The 12,141-nt window shown below is 46.2% G+C and overlaps 1 protein-coding gene across 1 annotated transcript in view; it reads right to left on the reverse strand.

The window, feature by feature from the left end:
* ZBTB40 (zinc finger and BTB domain containing 40) overlaps positions 1-12,141 on the reverse strand; it is a 44,249-nt gene that overhangs the window by 10,840 nt on the left and 21,268 nt on the right. Inside the window, 7 exon segments of the mRNA XM_032131330.1 lie at positions 3-17; positions 463-482; positions 484-868; positions 4,777-4,945; positions 6,013-6,056; positions 6,059-6,145; positions 10,312-10,504. Of these exon segments, the coding sequence (XP_031987221.1) occupies positions 3-17; positions 463-482; positions 484-868; positions 4,777-4,945; positions 6,013-6,056; positions 6,059-6,145; positions 10,312-10,504 (913 nt within the window).

Consider the following 12,141-nt stretch of genomic DNA (forward strand, 5'->3'; position numbering starts at 1 on the left):
CTTGTGGTACTGCATCCCTGGTGAGGCAGGCAGGACACTGGCTAACTCAGCTGCAGAGGCACCACTCCACCCTACTGCAGGTCCACCAGCCCATCAGCGACACTGAGGTCCTCCAGTGTCCTCCAGCCCGGAGGTCCACCACAACATTGTGAGCTGCCCCAGGAAGGGCAAAGAGATCTGGCTCCTTGCACGCGTCCGGCTAAAGCAGCCAGGAACTGGAACAGCTTGATTATTTTTGGAAGCTTTTAAATTTGCCCGTAGCCCCACTTTTCCTTGATGAGCTATGTGGAAAACAATTAGGGAAGAACTAATCAGAAAGTGGTTCTGCTCATTGGGGCAGGAAAAATGAGCTGTGTTTCTCACACATGGCACTCACAGAGCTGCAGGGATGAGATTTCAGACTATTACTTTACTATATTGTCCAAACTTCTGTCTAAACACCCTTGCTCCCACCAACCCTACCTGAGGCATGAGCAAACTCTTCCACAGATGTCACATGCCACAGGGATGCTCTTCTTCTTCTTCTTGGCCATCCCCACCATCCCATGGACCTCCAGCTGATGCTTCTCCAGCTCCTTCTTTGTCGATTTGACCTCGCTGTGCTCTTTACACTGGATCTGCTTTCCTCTGGCCACCCGACAGCATTTCATGTGCACCTTCAGGCAGCAGTAGAAGTGGAAGACCTTATCACAGGCTTTGCAGACAAAACTCTTCTTGGAAGAAGCTTTGTCTTGGGATTCCTTTGCCTCTTTGGCACTGGCACCTCCCACCTTGTCCTCATCTTTGTCCAGAGCTTCAAGCTGGGATTCATTGTTCACCATCCACCTCCTGATCCCAGGTTTCTCCCCTCTTCCCTCAGTCAACAGACCTATGGAAACAGTAATTACTGTTTCGGTGGTGACCAGTAGGACTGAGCAACCTGCCCCTCAGTCTCCCATCTCCTGAATGCTCCTACATAGTTTTCCCTGCTCAGATGCAACAGTAACACATCAGACATGCTGTCCCATCACAATAGTGGCACATGGCTCTGCCCAGAAGTGGTTCTGGCCATGCATGGTTAGAAACATAAAGAGTGATCCTTGAATTTCTCCACCACACACGCAAGGGTCTGCATGAGATGCCAAGAGCCAGGGCCAGATTTTCTTAAAAGCTTCTTTCTCAAACTCTTGCTTCCAAACATTTGCCTCCGGCTCAGACACGTGAAGTTACAGCCATGCTTAAATGTTTGCAGACCTGAGCCCCAGGTATGATACTGTCTAAATCTGCCACTGAGAGTGGACATCCAGCCCTTAATTACAAGAAATCTCAGAAACACTTCACAAACACAATCTCTTTAAAAGGGAATCTTGCTACGATCATTTTGAGTCTTCTACTCAGGGACCTGAGGTATTTTAAACTGCTCATTATGTTCATTTCTTACAAAGCATAAATGCCTTCCCGAGTCCCTCTAACACCATCATCTCAAAAAGCAAAAGCTGGAAAATTCACCCAGGATCTCAGTCTACAGAAAAGACCCACAGGAAATGTATGTATGGAAAAAATCAAAATACAAACAGATATACATTTGTCTTCTTTGCTATAATGAGAACCCAGGAACTGCGTGGCCATGGAAACAGACACAGACTTCTTTTGCCAATGTACAGGAAAACGCAGCCGGTGCTTGAAAAACTTCATCTCTGCCTTCCTCACCATGGGAAGAGCTCAGCACAGTGTCCTCTTGCACAGCACTACTGCCCCAGATTTCCAACCAACTAAAGACTAGATGACATACTTTGACGGACCTGGAAATCTTAAGATACCAAATGGTGATCCATAATCTGCGAACGCGTCAAGGGACAACAGCAGACCGGAAGACTGGTTTCCAGTTTGTCCTGTTCTGTCAAAGTCACCTTGACTTGTGACCTCTAAGGTTTCTTTCCACATCCCTTCAGCCAACACTGTCAGTTTTTCTGACCTAAGTGAAGAATGATTTTTAAATCTAGCAGTGAGATGGTAACTGTCTTTTTTTTTTTTAAACAAGACCATGGAGATGAAAAGCCTTTTTTGTAGAGCTCTTGACACATTTCTGAGATATGAGAGTAAGACCAATCTTGACAAACATGATCTCCTAAGTGGCTGTAGAGAGCCCTGGAAAGCAGATGGCTAGAGAGGAGGTTATGGAGTTGGCTGAAAGAGCCAAACCCTGCCCTTGCATGCACCAGGTGCCAACAGTGACAGTGCTCTGACTACAGCAGGGTCCAAAGGAGAAGCCAAGAGATTCCATGTTGTACCTCCACCAAAAAAACCAATCCATTACTTGAAGTGCTGAGCGTGGCTAGGGATGGATGCAGTTTCTGCCACAGAGACGCTCTGTGCCTTCCAAGTGCTTCGGTTCACCTAACTTAATTACCAGAACTTTTTGAGAGCTTTTTTTGCAATAGATATGCAAAAACTGTTGTTTTCAAGTGGAAGTGCAAACTGAGCACATCTCCATGCAGCACATACGTTCTCAGAAACACAAGGTCTCCTCAGTTTTAATAAGAAGCGCACACCCCTCAGACATGAGGTCTGCAGTTATCACTCATATCTCATGCCAAAAACCACAAGGTCCATAAAATCACCTGCTATACGTGGGCCTGGTAAGCAGTGATGTCAGAGCTGAGTAGACTGGCCTCAAAATAAAGATACAGAAGTTCAGTGCAAAGATCTGTAGGATGCCAGGAAGAAGCTGGTACCTGGCAATCCTCCTCTGGACACTTCATCCAGAATAGATGTTTCTGCCAAGTAAATAACATTTTCCAGAGCTTCTGTTTTTCATGATGCTTCTTGCTTGATTTCGTCTCAACCTTGGCTTGAATCCCTGCAAAGCCACTCAGTGGCAGCAGTCTGCTCTCTTTGATACTGCTGCCAGAGAGGCGGCAGCTGCCAGAGCAGTCACACTGACTCCCCAGGCCCCTCTGCTACACATGCCAAGGTGTCCAGGAGTTCACGTGGGCAGCGCATTCACAGACACATGACTTGTTGGCTGCTCCAGAGTCATCAGGGCATCGGTCCTGGCACATCCCAGAGAAACACAGACTCACGGGGAGTGGGACAAGTGCCTGCAGCATCAGAAGGTGACAGAATCAATGGCAGATAAGAGAGAATCATCCTTTCTAAGGAAATCAAAACCATGACCAGGTGAAAATGCCAGCTGGATTGGTAGCAGCTCTTGGTGGAGCTAGAAGAGAGGACGTAGATCTGAATTGGGCAGGAATATTGGATTTGCAGGGTAGGACATCTCTCAGGAGGCCATTGAGGCAACGAATGGGAGTGGAGCATGTGCTGTCATCCTCCAAGCCCTACAGCTAGAGCAGTCATTGAGATCCTTGGTTTCTTCTACCTGTGCCCTCCTCCCAGTCACCCACTCCCGCCTTCCACTCCAGCAGCATTTCCTCACTGCTCAAGACCACAGGCAGGCCAAGGAGCCCAGGGTGCACAGGGTAACCTGCCCCCAGCACACTGGGGACAGGCTTTGCCTGTCCCTGCCACACATGAAATGATGGCAAGTGTCAAAGCCACAAGGCTTGTGTTCATTCATACTGACAGCCTTGACCCAAATTTGCAGTTAAAGTAATTAAACCTTCTATCCCTAAAAAAACGCGACACATTAATAGCAACCTGCTTTTTACTCTAACTCCTCAGCGATCTGATGGCACTTCCACACTGCTTGTCAGCTAAGCAGCTCTGGTACCATGAGAAGATAGGAATGGATTGAGCCTGTACTTGGATAAAAACCACCCTGTGCACATCCCAGAGTACTTGCAGTCCAAAGAATCTGGATACACTGGGAAACAGATGAAAACGTATGTAAGCAAACAGAATAAGCAAGTCACATTTGCATCCTTTCTGGGAGGACGTACACCAGCAATTACTTTCCTGACCCTCTGGTATCCTTGTCATTAAAGCACCAAATTCAGTGAAGAATTTTTCCTTCAAATGATGGATGCAAAGATACAGTTGGGCTCAGCTGGAAAGCCTCCCACAGCTCAGGGCAGGACTCACACGTGGTTATTGCTCTGCATTTGTTTTGGAGTTCACAAATTGTTATCTGCTTGTGTACCATTCACAAGTTTGCCAAACTAGTATAGCATGTAACATTGTCCTACTGCTGTCGGACCCTCACAGGGGAGTATTTATCTGTGAAGTGCATACAGAGCAAGACCAAATTAAAACATTCTAAGAAAATTAACTCAGAAAATAGTCTGGGATTACAAACTGCACTGTCTTGGTCATCTTTGCACAAGAGGGGTGTGCTCTGTCCTGACCTTTCTGCAGCACGTGAAAAATCCAAACATACACATAGGAAGTCAAGGGAATATAATAAAAGTCCAAATTCATACAGATCAAACAGCACAGGAAAAGCCAATGAAACCCCACAGTTTAAGGATAATAATTCTGAAAAATAATCCAATACAGATACAAATTACAGAACTAAGCTGCTTAAATGCCTCCAGATCAAGGGCTGGGGTGGAGAAATGCAAACACAGTTAAGGAACACCAGCATGGGGTCAGTTATGGGCTCCACAACCCCTGTAACATACAAAACTTAACACAGTGCATGTTACCAGCAGGAGAAACACACACTCCAGTGCCCCCTGCAAATCTTCCTGCAAGTACAACCCAAACACCTGGCCAGAGGTAGCTCTGTGAAATGGCCTCAGGCCACCAGGACACTTGGTTCATCACCTTACTGCCCCAGACCCCTACAACCATGGGTAAAAGCCCACCGAAGGGTAAAGCCTGTGCTTCTCTTACCCACACGGCCCAGCTCCTGCATCACTGGCTGCAGGTCTGGGAAGGACTCCTGGACACTGCACAGCAGGTGGCAGATCTTGATGGCTGGGACAGACTTCCCCTGGGCTGTGCAGAGAGCTGCTTTCAAAGAGGCCTCTGAACTTTCAGTCTGAGCAGAAATATTCAGTAGCTGGAGAAGTAGGGAGAAAAGATCACATGACAGATTATGGGCTGTGAAAGTTCGGGATGGTCAGGGAGTGAGGGTACATCCTTTCTGTTTCATCTCTACTGCTGGGAACCTGCTTTGAGAAACCAGAAAATAAATCCCTTTCCATACAGGTCTGTGCTCCTACACGGATATATGTGCATGAGCTGAGAGAATTTCAGGATTTAAAAAGTTACAACAAATTAAAGTCTGACTTTCTGATTTGGTATTAGCCCACTTAAAACCACCTTTGCATAGAAAGAGAGGTTGTTCCTCAACACCTGACAGCATTACCAGCTTACCTAACTCATAAATGTTTTTGTTGTCAAAGGGACAATGGGCAAGGTACTCTGGGATGCTACACACTTATGGCATCCTCAGGGCATTTTCTGGGAGTATTTCGTTCCCATACAGTCAATTCAAATGGAAACACACAGCTCTGCTTTCCCCAGGACCTCAGTAACCTTGCAAAGCTGAAATGTTTTGCTGCATTTGAATACCCACATCTTCATCAACTGAGAATCTCACTGGCACCTTCTTTTACTTAAGAACTCCTGCAGAATTTATACAGAATTCCAGAATGGTTTCAGTTGGAAGGGACCATAAAATCATCAAGTTCCAACTCCTCTGCCACAGGCAGGGACACCTTCCACTACACCAGGTTGCTCCAAGCCCTGTCCAACCTGTCCTTGGACACTTCCAGGCATGGGACAGCCACAGCTTCTCTGAGCACCCTGAGCCTCCCCACCCTAACAGGGAGGAATTTCCTCCTCATACCTAATCTAAATCTGCCTTCTGTCAGTTTAAGGCCATTTGCCCTGGTCTTTTCACTGCTTGCCCTTGCAAAAAGTCCCTCTCCAGCCTTCCTTTAAGCCCTCATTTATATAAAACACCCAATAAAATATCCAGCACACACTCACTTCAGCGAAGGAGCACTTCCAACTTTGGATGGCTTCCCCAACTTAAGCAATGTCCCTTGATCTCAGTGCACATTAGACCTGTACACCCTTTGAGCCTCAAACCATGCCAGCTCTGAGAACATCCCCTCATACCTCTTTCACTTGTTCCCTGAGCCCTGCCTCTCCGGAGCCAAGCCCTTCAGGTCCTCTTTCTGCTGGATGGCTTCTGAGATCAGCTTGCCGTGCTGCAGGATGATCTCACTGGCTGTGCTCTCACTGGTGGCCACTGAAGGTAAAAATGAAAAGCAAAGGTATTAAAAACACAAACCCAAGGAGAACCTGAAGCTGAGCTGTTAACATGAGTAACTTCTTCATGGCACAGAAAACAGCAAACTACTACATTCAAGCTTTGGTTGTACTAATTGCAGCACTGACACACAGCATGAGGTCCTTGCAGACCTCCCTTCTCACTGCTTGTCCAACTTCGAGTGAGAAGATAAGGTTTTCCAAAGTATGTTGCTGAAAGAGACAGTGACGACTTCAAAAGGCAAGGCATGGTTCTCCCAAGACTCAGGATTTCTTCTCTCCCTAGTGATAGAGATCCCAACTTTTGCAGAAAACAGGCATTCCTAGGCACAATTTGCCTCATCTGAGGACAGCCACATGAAAACTGGCTGGATGCACCAGGGACCAGAAATGCTGGTTTTTCCAGGCAGTGCACAGAGGGGATAGAGGAGTTCAGATGGAGGCACCTGGCTGCAGGTGAACTCCAGCTCTGTGCCCACAGGGCCAGCACACACAGCCAGGGTCTGCTGCACAGACCACCAAACTGAGCACTCCTCACACCTTTGTGAGTGTTTGACAACAATTTAGAGGTACAAGCACAGTTTAGGTTTTAAAGCAGGAAAACTGAAACCCAGAAGCCGAGGCTATGGGGAGGACAGGATGGTGGCTGCACAGAGACCTACGATGAACCCTGGGCTCTTGGGCTGATGGGCCTCCAGCTGCCTGTTACCACAGGATGGTGGCCAGCTCTCAAAGGTTTGCTCATTATAAAACCTGCATGCACAGAGCCACAAGCAAAGCAGCTGTGTTTGCCAAAGTGCTTTTCCAACTATAACTGTTTCACCAGGGACATGGGTGTTGAGAGCCACTGGAAGAGAAGAGGTCATTGGCCAGGGAGGGGTGAGGAGTTAGAAAGCAGCTGCTGCCAGCAGCAGGAGAAGTTCAGGGAAAGAGAAGGAGGACACCTCTTTGGAAGAAAAATTCTGTGCTGGGTTGTTTCTGGATATCCTTCATGGACAGTTTCAGGGATGCAGATTCCTGCACAGCCATCAGCAGCTGCCAAACAGCAGAGACAGACAAGGACTGCCACTCCAGCACTGCCAACACAAGGGAGGCAAAACCTCTGCCTCCTGCTCACAACCTGCTCCATCACCTTGGAGAGACCTTCAGGGAGGCACTAACAGGGACCCCATCCACATGCCTCCCTCACCACACTTGGACACAGAATCCCTCAGAAAACTACAGAATATTCTGACTTGGAAGGAACAAGGGCATGACCAAGGCTCACCCAAACCCAGCCTGCCCTTGCTCCTACCCGCTGCAGACCTGGCTCACAGTGCAACTCAAGCGGTGACCACTTAGTACCTAAACACATCAGCCATTCCCTCATTCCCATTCCCTTGCTGTGAACAAGCATCTCTCCTCAGAGCCCGAAATCAGCCACTCTTAGTTGCTAATCAGCTTCATATACATTACCCTGCCTCACTCCCACTAAAGAATACTAAGGAATCATTAAACCAAGTCCTGCGGGTTGACTGCCCCAAACCCAGCATGGCAGGTAGTAAAACAAGTCCTTAGGATTTCCAGGATTTCCCTGCAGATGGGGATGAAAACTCTGTATCTGCTTGCAGATGTGCAGGAGCCTGCTCATCTCTCTCTCTGCAGGAGCCAGGCTCCATGCAGCAGAGATGCCCTCCAGCAGCACCTGGGTGTCTGTCAGGAGCTCCACAAAGTTCTCTCAGTATTGTCACAACAGTTTGGCTCCATAATCCTTTTGGGCTCCATTTGCCCAAATTCAGTGAATGGAAAAAGAAACAGCTCAGCTTGCAGCATCTTCCCAAAGGGCTTCAAAGGTAGGGGAAACAGAAAAAGCCTAGGCAGCCAGTTCTCCCTGGGTCACTAATGCTCAGGGCCTTATGCTTAGCACACCTGGATTCACCTTCAAGCAGAAGATGAACATGACAAATCAGTACTTCTCCAATGCAGAGACAATACAGAATATCTTCTACCCCCATGTGCCAACAGAAATTTGGCACCCAAATATCTCCTGAGTATCACTCCCAGTCTGAGCCCAGAGGAAGAAAGTCTCAGTGTTCAGCAGATGAACAAGTGGCCTTGTCTGTGAAGGCAACACCTCCAACACCTCAAGATGTTCATCAGCCTCTTCTGATACCCTGGAATCACAAAGATCCCATTACTGACTCTAATTAACTAGAGTTTCATTGTAAGAGGCCTGTAAGTCAGTGTTTGATCCGGTCCACCAAAAAGGAGCTCTGAAATGCCCTGGCTCATGTCCCTCTCATGCCCGTGTATGACTATCAAACACACCAACATTTTACACTCAGGTGGTCCAAGGTAATCAAGAACTCAGTGGGCTGAGTTGCCATTGGTGAAAATGATAAGGGCACACAAACCAGACTTGCGATTGCAGAGCACCTGTAGCAACTTCTTCTCTCTCTTACACCAAAAACCTGCAACTTTAACCTCATTCCTTTCTCTTATCTAATTCCAAGCTGGATCTGCTGAGTTTGCCTTGATGAATCACAAAAATGATGAGTCCAGAGTAAAACGCAACCCTTTAAAGACACCCCAGCATCAGGACATGATAGACTAAGTCAGGAAGAGGAGCAGTGTTTACTCAGGATAATGAAGAGACTTGGGCAAAATCTACTGTGTCTCAAGAGTAATCTAGGACTGTACTTGTCACTTGATTACTTGATAAATAAAACTGGAAATTGGCAAATGTATTAACCTGAAAAGGATTTTTTCACCACTGCAATTACTAAATTGAAGAAGATGCACTGTTATACTTCAGTGGGAGAAACCAAACCCAAAAGCTGTAGTTCATCCCAGACACCCATGCATGATTTTTGTGCTTGTGTCTTTTAATTATTCTGGTTCAGTACCAACCAGAACAATCCATCATTTTCACAGCACTGGGAGAAAAGCAGGAAGCACAGCTTGGGAAAAAAAGGTAAAGTCTTTGCGCCCCAGAAGATACACAGTGCCATGTAAGAAGAGAAAACTCTCCAGGATGGGGAAGAAAGCAATGGCAGGCTGGGGGAATATTCAGTGGAAGTTTCGGAGCTACTATGAACAGCTCCCTGAACAAAGACTTCTTGGAGACATGAATCTGATCTCCAGCAAAGCCAAGGGAAATCCACAGATGAAATATTTTCCTTCTTCTCCCATCAGAATGTTTCTTATTTTACGACACAAACTTGAGTTGTTATGAATGCACTCTCTACTCTGCTGCCATGCCAAGGTGACCTCAAGAACCAGCACATGCCCTGTGTCACAGTGCAGGACCTCCTGCTCCCTGTTAGCTGGACAGCATGGGACACCAAAGGTACCACCAGTTAAACTGCCAGCAGACTCAAATCATCCCCTCCCTCTTCATTTCCACCGTAAGAAATATATGTGCTTCTGTTTGTTCAAGCTGCAATTTGAGGAAATTCAGTTCTATGTAATTAAGGAATGTTCCTCCTTGGCACAGGTATTACCACGAGATAATTAACCATGCTGGGAGTCTGGTGTTTCAAGAAAGCAATTGTGCTTAACAAATGACAAAGCCAAGTGCCTGTTGGGAATGTTTGCTACAGAGGAAATTATCAGCATTATGAGCACAGTTTTGCTTTCTATTAAACACTCATTTATATTTCACTGCATGTTAGTTTAGTTTTAAATTTTATGTGCCTTCAGAGTCTCTTGATCTGAATTGTTCAGGCTGTGCCTAAACCCACCTAAACTTGGAAGATTGTCCCACCAGGCAAAAGAAGGCGTCTTCCTGGGTCCCTGGGCCACCACAGGCAGGCAGCAAACAATAAAATCCCACCAAAACAAGTAAGAGGAGTGGCCTGGCCATCCAACAGAATGATGTGTAATGGGGATACTAAGAGTAGGACTCCAATCAGCACACTCTGCTCCACACAGCAGACCATGGGTCAGTGACCAACACGAGCAGAAATGCTACCTGGATAGAGGAAAGAAGCACAGCCCAAGTAAATTTTCCTCCCCATCTCCCTCAATCACAAGAAATTCCAAGTAGACACTGTCTGTATTTAATATCAAGACACTTCCAGCTTAGGGGAATTTTTAGCTATTTGCTTTCAAAGGCAGTCAGTACCACACAGTAAAATCACCAATGGAAGTTTAATTTACTCATACCTTTACCATCAGAGATGTTTGCTGTTGCCACCAAGTTGTCCTACAGAAGCTGGAGTCCAGGGAAGGATGCTTTCACAGCCTCCAGAAGTTTGACCAAGCTTTCCACTTTCAGGGTTTTCTCTTCATTCACCTTCCTGACCAGATTGTCCATGGCTTCCCTCTGAGAGCCACCTTCACAGCAATCCAAAACTACCTGTAAGAAAGAAACAGCCACAAAACTGTCTGTGAGAGCTTCCTACAAACCCTTGGATCTGAACAGAGATCAGAAAAACAGGAACAGTACCACAATACTGCACTAGATCCCTACCCACTGCTTACACAGTTTAACTGGAAGGTGAGGAACACCCAAACATGGCTGAGGTGTAACAGACGTGTCACCTTGAAAACAAACCTGGTGCGTTCTTCCACCAAGTCCAGCTCTTGGAAGTGGCTGACAAGCAAAAGCTACTTTTCAAAAGAAAACAAAAATAGACTTAAAGAGAGTGTTCAAAACATTTCTTTTAGTATTTTTAGTGACTACTTTTAAAACTGACAGTCTTGTTTCCCTTGTCTCCACGATTTTTCTGTTTGCCATCAAAAAATTGATGGCCAGAAAAAAAGACTCTTATTATTTAAATAAGCACCTATTAACTGAATTATTATTTCTGTGACAAGGCCACATGAAACATCTCTTACGTGAGATGCAACCACTGTAGTTTGGAAAAGCTCTAGGACACCAGTAAAATACCTACAAGACTCCTACAAGTGAGAGGCACTTGGCAAATACAGACTGACCTCCTTTCCACTAACATTGTGCTCCTGAGCAGAACCTCTGCAGAGCACCAGCCCAGTTCCTTGATGACAATAAGCACTACCCAGTCCCATCAATAAAATTATTAAGATCTGTCCTAAAACTAGTTACATTTTTGCTCCCTTTCCCTGGTTGGTAAGCTCTTCCACAGCCTCAGTCCCCTGCTGATTCTTCTAATTTTCAGCTGAAATTTATCCATGGCCAGTGTATACCCGTTTGTTCATGTGCCAACATTATCTTTTAGCTTAAAAAGCCTTTTAAACGCTCTGAGGTGTTTACCCTGTCCTTCGTCTCTGATTTCATTATAAGAGCATGATCATATTCCCTCTCAGCCTTCATTTCCCCAGTCTAAATAAGGCAGCTTCTCTTGTAAAACAACTTCTACGCTCCCCTGGACTTCCCACTGCAGATATGTCAAGTTCCAATATGAATTCACCTTTTCTGAACCAGACTGGAACAGAAATTTTGGATGAAGTCTTAATTCTTAGTTCTCATTACTGCATCCAATGCATGCCCTTCACATTATACCACCACATCAGTCAATTCTCACTACTCAGTTCTCCAGCCATAGAACTCATACAGAGTCATAGACTCATTTAGGCTGGAAAAGCCCTCTAAGATCATCATGATCACCCATCAACCAGCAGCACCACCATGTTCACCACTAACCCATGTCCTCAAGTGCCACATCCACACATCTTTTATTTCTCCCCATGGATGGTGACTCCACCACTGCCTTGGGCAGCCTATGCCAGTAGTTTGATAACCTTCACAGTGAAGAAATTTTTCCTAATATCCAATATAAACCTCTCCTGGCACAACTTGAGGCTATTTCATCTTGTCCTGTTACTTGTTACATGGAAGAAGAAACCAACTCCCACCTGGCTTGGACCTCCTTTCAGGGAGTTATAGAGAGTGAGATGGTCCCTCCTGAGCCTCCTTTTCTCCAGGCTGAGCTGCCCCAGCTCCCTCAGCCACTCCCTGTGCTCCTTCTCTGCACACTTCAGCTCTTCAGGGTCTTTTTTGTCACGAGGGGCCCA

Source organism: Corvus moneduloides, chromosome 22 (genome assembly GCF_009650955.1).
Source record: "Corvus moneduloides isolate bCorMon1 chromosome 22, bCorMon1.pri, whole genome shotgun sequence".
Classification (NCBI taxonomy): Eukaryota; Metazoa; Chordata; class Aves; order Passeriformes; family Corvidae; genus Corvus; species Corvus moneduloides.